The sequence below is a fragment of the Camellia sinensis genome, unplaced genomic scaffold (genome assembly GCF_055761805.1).
Source record: "Camellia sinensis isolate YWXY unplaced genomic scaffold, ASM5576180v1 Unanchor13, whole genome shotgun sequence".
Lineage (NCBI taxonomy): Eukaryota > Viridiplantae > Streptophyta > Magnoliopsida > Ericales > Theaceae > Camellia > Camellia sinensis.
The window spans coordinates 996,853-1,009,495 of record NW_028129009.1 but is presented as its reverse complement, the minus strand read 5'-3'; the positions used below and the strand labels follow the sequence as shown (position 1 = coordinate 1,009,495).

At 35.1% G+C, this 12,643-nt stretch overlaps 1 protein-coding gene across 7 annotated transcripts; it reads left to right on the top strand.

Annotated features, from left to right (window-relative positions):
* The first annotated feature begins 917 nt into the window (after positions 1-917).
* Positions 918-12,272, top strand: LOC145814822 (uncharacterized). 7 transcript variants are annotated; one of them, XR_014358063.1, is made up of 14 exons: positions 919-1,139; positions 1,259-1,325; positions 2,123-2,210; positions 2,329-2,478; positions 2,738-2,869; positions 5,437-5,587; positions 5,662-5,700; positions 5,775-5,849; positions 7,713-7,772; positions 8,576-8,640; positions 9,810-9,978; positions 10,078-10,168; positions 10,948-11,069; positions 12,015-12,272. XR_014358063.1 is itself a non-coding variant. In XM_082911783.1 (12 exons), exons 1-12 carry the CDS (start codon positions 993-995, stop codon positions 10,990-10,992), a joined length of 1,110 nt encoding a protein of 369 aa, XP_082767909.1. In that variant the 5' UTR covers positions 919-992; the 3' UTR covers positions 10,993-12,272. The 7 variants fall into 7 exon arrangements, 1 of the variants encoding a protein (XP_082767909.1); XR_014358061.1 differs by lacking the exon at positions 9,810-9,978; XR_014358062.1 differs by lacking the exon at positions 9,810-9,978 and having other exon boundaries at positions 11,656-12,272.
* The last annotated feature ends 371 nt before the right edge of the window (positions 12,273-12,643 follow it).

Sequence of the window (12,643 nt, the reverse complement as noted above, 5' to 3'; positions counted from 1 at the left end):
ACAAAATTCAAAATTTAGAGTCAAATATATCATAATTGAAAAGTCAAAAATCAAAGTGACACAATTCTAAAATTATAAGGATCATTAATATAATTTGCCTTAACAGTAATGATTCAGACTACTAATTTTGATGCTCTAATAGAGCACTAATGACATGACAATGAATAAAAAAAATAAAATAAAAACAAATCAAGACCAAAACATCACATCACTGTAGGTGGAGCCCACTGCCAACTCATTAGAGCTACATTTAAAGCTCAAAAATTAGAACTCCAAAGCATTTTTCTTTGCCTTAATTGAGTGATAACCTCGTCATGTCATACATCAACTAATTACACATTGCAATTTAAACAATAAAAAATAAAAAATCAATTAGGCCTCTGCAAATTATACCTCACGTAATTTTTAGGTCAAGTTTGGCATCTTTAAAAAAATTTAAAAAGTCAAAAAATTATTATCTTATTTAAGTCACATCACCTCTCTATCACATCATTTCAAACTCAACCCATACCCATACCCATACTCATACCCATACCCAATCCATATTTCATAAAAAATTAAAAAGCGCACTTATTTAGGACACTCCAAACAACCCTAATAAAGGTTGAGACCCCCTGGACTCCTTTAGTTTTGATTGGTCAACCTTTCCTTCTTTTTTTTTTTTTTTTTTTTTTCTTGTTACCCAATCCCCAACTTCCATGTGTGTGAGGAGGTTGTGGGGTGAGTGTTTTAAGCGGGTCTAAATCAATGCCGTGAATGACTTAGGCCAAACTGGGCACATGGTTGGATCCATTGGGTCGTTTGGGATTGAGCAGTACAAACAAGGGTTTTAGCCCCAGACCCACAGACCCAAACCCAGACCCGCTGACCAAGAAAAACCCGACTTTACTTTACTGTCATATAGACTAGTCATAGCTAGCTATATCCAAATCAATTGTATTGTATTGAATTTTGTGCAGCGCAAGCTCTCTTCCTCGAAAAAGTCGGTAAATATGGCTGCTACTGCCACAGTTACAATACATTCTAGGTCACTGACCCTACTCCATCATCATCATCATCATCATCAGCATCAGTGTAATACCTTGTCTTTCTCCTCAATTTCTTTCCCGACAACCAAACCCATCTCTCACTCACTACTGGTACTTCACTATCCTTCTCCTAATTTTCATTCCCAATTTCTAGCATTTGTGTGTACCATAGCGTATTAGCATTACTCTAAATATAACTATTATATATATATGTATATATATGTTCGCAGATTTTCAGGTCACCTGCTAAACGCCCCGTGCCTCCTTCTTACGCTGCTGTTTCTGCACAACCCCAAGGTTAATACTTCCACACTCCACAATTATTCCGTTTTTGCCTTTTTGATATTTGGAAAAGAAGTGAAAGACCACCCAATTTTGAGTTTCATTGAAACCTTTATGGTGTGTTTGGTTGGGGATTTGAGGAGGGATTTGGAAAGTGAAAGGGAAAAGGTGTGTGAAACTATGTGAAATATATGCATGATTTATTCACATTTCACCTATCTTTTCCATTTTCCTTTCCAAATTCCTCTCCAAATCCCCCAACCAAACACAGCATTAAGCAATTATTGAGAGGGTGTTGCCATAATTCTATGAATAATGTTATATGCATCAATTGGTATAGGTACTAACTGATCATGTGGCATAATTTTAGAGTTTTGTGTCTTTTGTAGTTTCTATAATGGGTGGGGTCATCGTGTTGAAGTGACTATGTCAAGAGAATATGTTGGTATACTAATTGGCATACCAATTGGTGCGTATAGCACCACTGTAATTGTATTGTAGGGTTCTGCTCTTAATTGAAGTTTTTAAGGTTTAGAAATTTGCAACAATTTTTTTGTTTTCCCTGCATTTTGATCACTACCCAACTTTTTTGTAAATTCTGTGCATGTGTAAAATATAATCATCTGGCAAGATTGTATAGAATGGAAACTGTGTGGAAAATAAGTTTTCCACCTCCATATTCTCTTCTTTTAAGTTGGGTTGGGGTCTGCTTTTTTAATTAAAGTTTTCAAGATTGAGAAATTTGAGACCAAAAAAATTTTCATTCATTTTCCTCAGCAACCAAGCATAGCCTTTACTGATTCAGTTTACAGGTACATTTGATCCTGAACTTCGGTCAGTGCTTGAACTTGCCACGGACTCCGAGTTGTATGAGCTTGAAAGAATTCTATTTGGGCCAAGGTGATAAAAATCCTTGCTTCTTTTGTTGCTTAAACGATCCTTCAGAATCTTTTTTTTTCAACTTTGTTTTGTGTATTTCTACTTCTGATGGCATCTACATTTTGAATATTATGTTCAGTTACTTCAGTCCTTTGTTGAAGTCAATAACAAAACAAACAGATGTTGATTACTTCATGATTGAAGAAGATGCTGAAGAGCGGGATGATTTCATAGCAATGCTTGAATCGCGATTCTTATTCCTTGCTGCTGATGCTCGGTCCACATTAAGGTTGTTAGTTAAATAGCTACTGATTGGTTGGTTATTGAATAATTTACTGCTTAGTTACCAGATTTAGTTTAATATTAATTTATGCCTACTTCTAAAGCTGAACATGAATTTACAATTGTTTTGGATTATAGATGTTGATCACTAAAGCTGTTAAATCTTGTTTTCATGACAAGTACAGATTAAGCATTGGCCTTCCTCTGATTGCTTGTAAAAAATCCAATTTTAAAATTTCTTATTAGTTCATTTGGTATTCTTGTAGGGGTTGGAGACCATCATATAGAAATGTCTTGCTTGGAGTGAGGGAAAAATTAAACATACCTTGTTCAAGCAAATTGTCAACAGAAGACCTAGAAGCAGAGATTTTTCTTCATCTGTTGCAGGAATATTCGAGGTAGTTATCCCCAACAACATGAAAAAAATCATTTGTGTCGTGATATTTTTAACTGTTTGACCTTGTAGAGGTAAGGGAGAGTTAGAATTGAAAATTACCCACAGGGTTTGAGCTGGATGGTTAGGGTGCTGCTGTTTCTAGAGTGTCTGACTGATAAATGAAATATTTCTTGACGGGGACAATTTTAAGAAACTTAGCCTAAGGCTGCCCACAATTGAATTTGTGTTGGGGTTTAGGGTAAGAAGAAATTTTAGCTTTAGGGTTTTAGGAACAAAGATAAATTTTAAGTTTTTGTAGAAAGATCAAGGGTAAATTAGTCCGATTGCAAAAGTTGCAGGTTGCTGAATCTTAATTATTGGAGTTTTTGGAAGGCTTAAGAAGTGATATTTATGGTTTTATTTGTTAAATTGAAGGCCAATAGGCGGGGGGAAAGTTTGGTCTTGGTTAGGACTTTGTTGGAAACGGTTTAGGGGCTCAAATCAGGGTTGTTTTTGTTAGTGGCATGCTCTAAAAGCCAATTTGGGAGATTTGGATTAGGGAAACTTTTGTTAAGTAGTCTTGTTTTTGTAATTAATAAAAGACAGGTTCATTTTTATTATGTTTACTTTCTATGTTATTATTAATTTAGTTGATAAGGCCATGAAATTAAAGCTGAAAACATATGCTCTTAAGAGTTAAGAATCTCGATGCTTTATTCTTAAAAGGATCCTAGTTGTAGGATTACTAACTAGGCATTAGTAATCCGTACAAACTAGTTCATGTTATGTTTGTTGTTGAATGGAGGCTAGTCTCAAGTCATTTATATGAGGACACTAAACCAATCTTGTTGGTGTACACTGGATGTGACCAAGTTAATGAATGTCGTATGAAGTTTTACATAACTGTCAAATAGATGTTCATCGTGAAAGTTGTGCATGTAATTCTTAGACCTGAGAACATTATGGTTGTCTTGTTTGTGAATTGCTATGCTTTAACAATACTATATGTTTTTGTTGTAACCAAGAAATATTAAATTGTATTGTTGGGTATAGTGAGGCAAGTAAATAGGGAGAATATCCTGTGTGATCTGTTAGGATATAACTTAAGGAAGACCTTGGCCAAGGACGGGTGAGAATGAATAGGAGTTTCTAGTTTCAAACATAACAAGTTGATATTAGTTAGATGACCAGGAATATGAAGTCAGCTAGGAAGCATAGATACGGATACGAGATACGGATACGACACGATACGGATACGGCGATACGACAAAACCTAAAAAAATAGGATACCGGTACGGCTATGATACGTTTGTGAAAAATATATTTTTTAAAATTATTAACAGTGAGTTACACATAAACTAAAGAATGTTGAGAAATCATAATGTAATTTTATAATGCAAAATATTAACTTTTAAGAATTTGTATTAATTTAAGCTAGTAGCTTGTTTACTTCTTAAATTTTTAATAGGTTTTGCAAATATTTCATTTCAAGATCAAGTTTAATATATTTATATTATAATAATAGAACAATTCACAATTTGTCCCTATGCTTTTTCCTTTGACACTAGTGAAAAATATTGTATTCAAGTTTACTTGCTTATTTATTTATTGATAATTAATTTTACCATTGTTATATTCTCTTGTTAATTCTTACTTTCTATGTAGTTATAGGGGACATGCATGAAATAATTAGGATACATCAGTTTGATAAATTCTATTATTTAACTCACTATATTCTTCTTATCGAAGAACTTAACAAAGTATTAGAAAAATATTTTTATATTTATACTTGCAATTATATTATATTATATTACTATGCAAGAAATGTTACAATTCTAATTTCTTAAAACAAGTAAACATGATTTGAAATATCCGATACTTCAAAATTAAGTATCCGATACTCCAAAATTAATAAAAAAATAATTAAGAAGTATCCGATACTTTTAATAAGTATCCGATACGTATCCGCGAGTATCCAAGGAGCATCGGTATCCGATACGGATACGATACGGATACGCCACCCTATTTGAAGTATCCGCGCTTGATAGGAAGTCAGAGAAGCACATAGTAGAGAAATGAAGAGAAACAGAAAGGAACATAGAAGAGAAAAAGTAAGGAACTGGGATAGTGGAGCAGCCACCAAGGCCTTAAAACATCCAGGCAAAAGCCCCCTTTATGTATATCATATTTAGGTATATAATAGTAAGTAGTAACTAACCTACCCTGGTCCCCTTTTTTAATGGTAAGTCAGGTGTCACCTAACTTAAGTAGTTATGTTGGATGCTTCTGGCCCATTACATACTGGCATTTATAGTTTCTCAACCAATGTCCTAAGGTACTATTCAAATAAGAATTAAAAGCTTGTTATTGTTGGTTGGGTGAACCTCGCTTATTGTCAAATTTCTTTCATTTGTACCCAGATCGGTTAATCTTCATTTTCTTCTATGCATTCATATGCAATGCCCCAACCAGATCACTCCCTACGGATTCTTATCAATACTACCTCTATTTTTATCTATTTTTTTGCTTCTTTTTAGTTATTTCTTTTTAAGATACTTTCATGACTTAAAAATTTAATACCTTAAGTAGGGATGAATCAGGAACCTTCCCTAGCTCATGGGAAAGCTCTAAGAATCCTGACAACCATGGTAGTTTAGAACTTGGACTCAGTCCATGGAAGGTGCAAGCTATTGCTGCTTTAAGGGTTGGGGCATCAGAGCTTCGTAGAATTATCTTAAAGGTACTTTTGTTTGACCATAATAACTTGGTTGTATTTAAAGTACTCTATTTATTTGACATGACTATGTATTGTAGGGTGGTGGGATGCTTACATTGGGCAAAGTATATAACTTGGTAAGTCAATGATTTATTTGACTTTGTATTGGTTCCTTGTTTGTAATCCTAAGCCAGTTGCGCTGTTGCGGTAGTTAGCAAGGAAATTATTGGGGAGGATGTTCTTGGAGGGTGCCAAGTATCAGATAAAGAAGGAAGTTATCAGAAAGGTATGTTATTGAAATTATCTATTTACTGGAGGGATGGTCATAACTTGAAATATTATGTGGCGATAGAACCAGTATTTCTGTTTATTTCATTAACTATCTTGGAAACCATATTTGGTGGTTTTTTCAAAAATTGGTAAGAGCGTGAGAATGTTTATTATAGGCTATGTTACATGGACTCATATACGAGTATCAGGTGCGAGTGCAAGTGCAAGTGCAAGTGCGGGTGCTGGTTCGTGTCCAAGCGTCAGACATACATTATGTAGAAATGTACTTGAAATTAAATCAAGTTAGAAAAAGCCTAGATCAAGAAATCAAGTATTCCCCTTTCCTTCTTCTCCCTTCTCTTCTCTCTTTTCCAACAAAATTCAGATCTCTCTCTGTCTTGTATGCCTATCCTCCAAGTAGGAGGTGGCACACTCCTAAGCGAGATGTGTGCTTGTCTCTAACCAATTAATCATATAATTAGTTTAGTCAATCAATATCAACACTAATTAAGCTAGGTTTAGTCTTCTTCTTTTTTTTTTTTGATTGGCACTGGACTGTCTGGATCAAGGCTTGACGAATCCCCATGGTGCATAGGCCCTTGGCAAGGAGTTTCCTGCAAATGCACCACAGTTAATTCCAGGTTTTCCCTAGTCCGATGGCCCCAAGGAATTGTTAGGTTTTTCTCCTTGAATCTTAGAGGGAGCACACCTCCAAGACCCAACGCCTTGCCACCAAGCCAACCCCTTGGGGTTTAAGTTAAGTTTAATCTTTAATCTCAATTAGCCTAATTAATTATGATTAGGATTAATTAATTTAGATTAAGCATACTAATCACACTTACAACTAATCTCGGTTAAGTTTTTCACACGATACATAAAAATGTCAAGCACATTAGACCAAAACAATTAAGCACCTTAATTGAGGAAATGAAACAACTTTTAGCATAAACCAAACCAAACCAAACCAAATCAAGCCTTAAGTCCCATCAAATGGGGTCGGCTATATGAATCCTTCTTCTCCACGCGGCCCTATCAAAGGCCATTTCGTTAGCATATCATATTCAAAATGATAGTTTTTCTTTCATGGCTCTAAGTTTTTTCGCACTTCATATCAAAGAGGCATATAGACAATTCATAGTTAAGAGGCATTTCATAAGAAAGAAAATAAGTGCATCCTATTCAAGAAACAACATTTCTAAATCATGTTAAATGGTTATCAACATATTTTCAAACACTTCATATAACTATGGCCTCGTTTGGGAAGTGGCTATTTTAGTAGGCTATTTTAGTTTTTGACTATTTTAGTAGGCTAAAATTTTTGTGTTTGGGAAGATGATTGGATTTTTTTGTGGTTGGATGTGATGTTTGTGAGAGAAAAAGTGAAATGATTATAGGTTTAATGTGATATTTTGTCTTATTAGCTATTTTAGCCTATTTTGTCTTTTTGTGATTTTTAGCCTAAACTAGGCTATTTTTTTTCTTCCCAAACACCCCCTATATAGCAATTTGTCTCTAAGCATTCAACATTAAAATAAATGGTATGCATGTTATGTAAATGGAAGCACCTAGGATGTTACACTTCATATGTGCATTATGTAATAATCAATTCTCCAAACTGTTTAAGCACTAAGAGGTAATGCAGTTTTTAGAAAGTGGTAATATAGTTCCAACAAATGACTGATACATTTAGCAATGTTGACAATGTTTCTTTTTTCTCATGGTTACCATTTAGTTTAATAGATTACAATTTTCATGAAAACCATGCTTGATTTTCATTCTAAAATCTTCCCAAACATTTTTCTCCTCTTACTAGTGGGGATGTTAGAAGGCTACTTGGCTATAACGTTTAACATGTCTCTTGTAATGTTTTGGTTTAAAGGGTGGTCAATTAGCAGCCGTTAACCTAGAGTCCAGATTGGCATTGCTGGTGGCAAAACAGGTAATTCTATTTCTATGAATATTGATTTTGTTTTCATTTATTGTTCTTCTAAAGTTTTGGAGATATATAACTGCAACTGTGGGAAGTACATCTGGAATGAGTCACTCATGGCAGTGGATCCTTGACAAGCTTTCAAATTGGAAAATTCAGTATTATCAATTATAGGAAAACTAATCATATAAATTAATTACAATATAACAGTTCATTATGGATTCACTTTTGTTGTCTTTTATTTTTCAAAAGAGTTCCTTAAAATCCCCCCTCTATGTTACATGGACTTGGGGGTTTTGTGCATAGTTTTATCGTGAACTTGAATTAGTGAATATGTTTTCTAGGTGCATATCCAAGTGTCCAACTTCACATGTTCACATGTCAAACATATATCTCATTTCCTTATCCAAGTGTTAAGTGTCCGATATGAGAATTCACCCATTTAAATATGCCATGTAACATAGCCCCCTCCAAATCACCATAAGGGGGAAAAAATTAATAATAATAATAATAAAAGTTATATAATTAAGCATGTAAGATTAATTTTAGGGTAATTGTTTAATTATAAAATTTGAACGAGTTTTTACACAATATTTCCTATTAGAAAAATTGTTTCGATGTTGTAAAATTTTCAAATTTGAATCAAAGTAAAAGGATCAGAAGACTATGTCAGCAGCTTTGATTGGAAAGTACAAGCCTATGAAATATGTGCATGAATTTCAAATATAAAATTCGAAAGACGCCTAAATATTATTGGTTGTCTGATTGCAGCTTCTTTGTCACGATTTCTAAGACCATTTCTTTTTGTATAGGGTGTTGCAGGTGCTGCGGCACGATATCTGGGGCTCAGGAGCATGATGGTTTTACTTGGTCCAATGTATTGTCTGTTATGCACTGCAACTTATTGGGACATTACATGTGTAACTTGAAGTTACTTCTTATCTGGTTTTTGTGTGTCAGTTGCTTCCAGCGTGTTTATGACACCCCAAAATATATGTACTTAAATCTTTGAAGAAAAAAAAAATGTAATTATAACATTTTCTGGGCCATAGTAGAATATAGGGAACTTGTGCATAGTTTTCAAGAGACCTCATGGGAAGCGTGGTGCCATGTGGTACCACGTGGTGTGCTGCATAGTGCAACATAGCAGCATAGTAATGGTCTTCTCATGAGTTGCATGGTAATGAAATCACAAGAATAACAAAAGAGGGGTATATGATAGAGTGAGCCGAAGTCCGAAGTGAGAGTAAAGGATCAAGTTTGAGGTGAGTTGTATTATGTGCTTATAGCTGTTAATCACTTTCAGGTGACGTGTCAGGACCATTGCGTGGGGTAGGCACCAGGCACTTTATAGTTATAGTCCAGTTCTGGCAATGTAATTAAATAGAAGCTCCAATGTATATATTTTAATTAAATTAAATTTTGGGTACCCTTTTTATTTTACTTCGTTGCACTATTAATTTGTTATGACTTCAATTATTGTCTTGTTGCGATGCCGAACCTCCGGGTACCGGGTTTCGGTCTTAACAATGTTGTTCTTTCTACATGTTAAAAGTAGGAAGATTCTTGTTAAGGAACAATGGTTTAGAACGATGAAATTCCATGAACCAAACTTTCTACTGATATATCTCTTCTAAATTTGTTGTTAATATTGGTGGTGAACCCAAACAATATGTGGTGATCTTGAAACCCTAACTGCTAACAGCCAAGGTTTATGAGGAATCAAAAGCTCATATTTATGGTGTTTTGGGTATGGCTTATAAGTGGCTTATTGTTTTGGGTGTGGCTTATAAGTTGGCTTTTTTGCTTATTACAAAAAGGCGTGTAGAAAAGCAGAGAAGTGATATGACCCAAATAAGTCAACGATGTGACCCAAATAAGCCAATAAGCAGCTTATTTATAGTGTTGCCAAATAATATGATTTAGAGATTACCTACCTTAAAGAGGGAGGATAGGCAAAGTTAATATTACCCAGCAATGCTGACCGGTTATTCTGCTTGAATGGCTGATCAAATTGAACAAAGCAGTTGGAAAATCTTTTTGCAGGACTTGGGTGACACAAAGCGATAAGATGTACCTGCAGTCTGCTTGGATACTTTTAGTATTGGGTTCAGTGTAAAAAATTGTAAACACTGATTAAGCTCATATCTAAATGACTTTGCTGAATGAATCACTTTGATTAAAATAAGTTGGAACAGTATCTTTTGCTCAGCCAGTAAGTGTATAGCTTGTGTCTTTTTTTGTTTTTCTTTTAACTTTTCTGTTTCTGGTTATGTGATCTATGATCTATTTGATTCATTGGTATCTTATACAGGCTCTGGGGGACATTTCTGGCTGATGTTGTCATCCAAATGCTTGGAACTGATTATGCTAGAATCCTACGAGCAATTTACGCATTTGCACAGGTAATATATCATCCTGCGACCCTTAGCATAAATAAAAAAATAAAAAAGAAGTATAAATGGTATATGTATCAATCTTCAGCCCTGCTTTTTATCATGCTCCCTGATGTTTGGTCCTGGTGAAAGAACAAGGCTTACCTGGATCTTATAATTGATGTGAATGATTAGCATAAAGCAATTGAAAGTAAAAGAGAGAGAAAGGAGATGTGACTGTTGTCCTTAATTCACTCTATTTAGTCTATGGTATGGTGTAGGGATTTGACACCAGCAGGCCTAAGCCTAGCAACCCAAGTTCTGCTTGCCAATTTTAGATTTTGGCCAGTATAATTTCAAATTTGGTCTGGGCTTGGGCTAAAATTTCCCAATCCAAACTAGATTCAGTCTTGGCTTGGGATGTTGTCATATAAATAAATTGGTTTAGGACAACTCAATGCTCAATCGAAATTAAATTTTTGTGTTGATTTCGGACTGTCCAAGCTCTAACCTGAGCTCTTCGAATTAAGTTCAGGCTTGGGAAAACCAATTCAGGTTAGAGGTTGGGCTTCTTCTAAACTTGGGCAAATCCCACTACATTTTGGGCTGAGCTTGGATAGACTTAGAACCCACCCAAGTTGTAGCTCTACTATGGTGTGATCTTGGTTATATATCCTGATACATTGTAATCTCTTAAGCCATGAACATCTAGTTACCTAGCTTTTGGTAAATCAACCTATCTAATTTTTGCAGAGCAGATATAAGGATAAATCTTTTCAGTTTTTGATACATTAATTTTTTGTCTTCAGATCCGTATCACCCGTACATATAGGTTACCGTCTGACATCAACTAAGGAGATTAGTCTTTTGAGCATTGTAGTCAAAACTCTTGAGCTTCATTTTGGTTCTTCAGCAGCAATGGGTATTTGAGGTACTTCTCCAATTCTTCAGTTCTCCAATTCTTTAAATTAATTGTGAATAGAGTAGTTTAATGGTTGTCAATAATCCTTTGGTCACGGTTGTGTATATATCCATTTAGATTTAACTAACAGACTCCATGTATTAGTTTGAATACATCATGGTTAATGTAAAAGAAATCAAATAAACTGCTAATATTTTTTGCTGCAAATAATATCAGAGCTTTCTTGGTGGAAAAATGTATGAATGATACTCTCATAAGTTTGTGGAAGAGAAACAAAATGTGCAGGAATATTGTTCTCAATACACAGGAGCTGCTATTAGACATCACTTGGAACCAATTGCCTTTGGTCTCATAGAAACCAAAGAAATTGAACAAAATCAACTTGCCCGGAGCACCTAGTTCTCTTTATTATACTACAATCTATTAATTAGAGACCAGTTGAAAGAATGTCCATCATCTCATTCACCCGTTATTGTTTCCGTTCTCACCACAAATACCGAGCCCGCATCCATATTGTTGATTGAAAAACCATAAACACCATCAATCGTTAGTGCAGCTTTCACTGATACCATTTGTATTGCTGCTACTCCCTCAGCCAATTCCGTTACCGGGGCTTTGATTTCTCAGTGGTGTCCTAACTCCAGTGCCAAAGCATGACTTCAGCTGCCACTGGCTTGCTAAAATCTTCAAGCAGTACTGTTGTTAGGAGGTTTCAAGGGGAAGCCCAGGACTTGTACCTTACCCTGCTTATTCTACACTCAAATCTATCTTAATTGCAATGTCTACCTGTGCTTACTGATGACAATACAAGTGTTCATACACACACTAATGCAGAATTCTGGTTGACAACTAAGCTTTGGTTGGTTGGTCCAACTCTTGTAATCTGACCTATCTCGTCCAAGTTAAAATTACTCTCTGATGCTTCACGTATTGTTTTCTATGTTGTACTTGCAGACTAAGCCAACCGGATAATTCTCAATCTCTCTCTTCTGGATCAAGCTATCTGTAGATTCACTTGAATTGTCTGTTTTTCTTTTTCTTTTTTTCTTTTTCTTTTTTTCTTTGAAGGTCTAGAATTGTATATTCTTTTATTGCATCTTTCATACCCTGCTTGAGTGGAAAGTAATGCTGTGAACTACTCCATGTATGTGTGGTTAATTTTTTTTTTTCCCTTAAAGAAAAGCCAAAAATTTTGATTTCTTCTTCTTTTCATTGATCAGTTTGACATCTTAGAAACATGTGTCCCGTTTGTTTGGCCCTAAAAAAAGTAAGGGCAAAAAGCTAAGAAAAGTTTATTTTATTTTATTTTATTTTATTTATTGCAAGTTAATATCTCATCTCTTCTTAAAGCTCAAAGTAGTAGTAATTTTGTGAATGCTCTCTGTGCATAAAATTGATAACTACTGTGTAGGAATGGTAGCGGGGCGGGGCCGGGGATCACCCTCCTCGTCCCCGATCCCCAACGGTGATAATTTCTCCATCCCCGGTCCCAATCCCTAACGGGAAACCTATCACCATTCCCATCCCCTTCCCCAACAGGGATCGGGTTTCCCCAACCCCGAAAACTCCCCGATCCAAAAAAA

Coding starts and splice junctions, on each gene's coding strand:
- LOC145814822 (XM_082911783.1), top strand. CDS start 993: ATGGCTGCTACTGCCACAGTTACAATACATTCTAGGTCACTGACCCTA. Junction 1,140..1,258: donor CCATCTCTCACTCACTACTG/GTACTTCACTAT, acceptor ATATGTTCGCAG/ATTTTCAGGTCACCTGCTAA. Junction 2,479..2,737: donor GATGCTCGGTCCACATTAAG/GTTGTTAGTTAA, acceptor GTATTCTTGTAG/GGGTTGGAGACCATCATATA.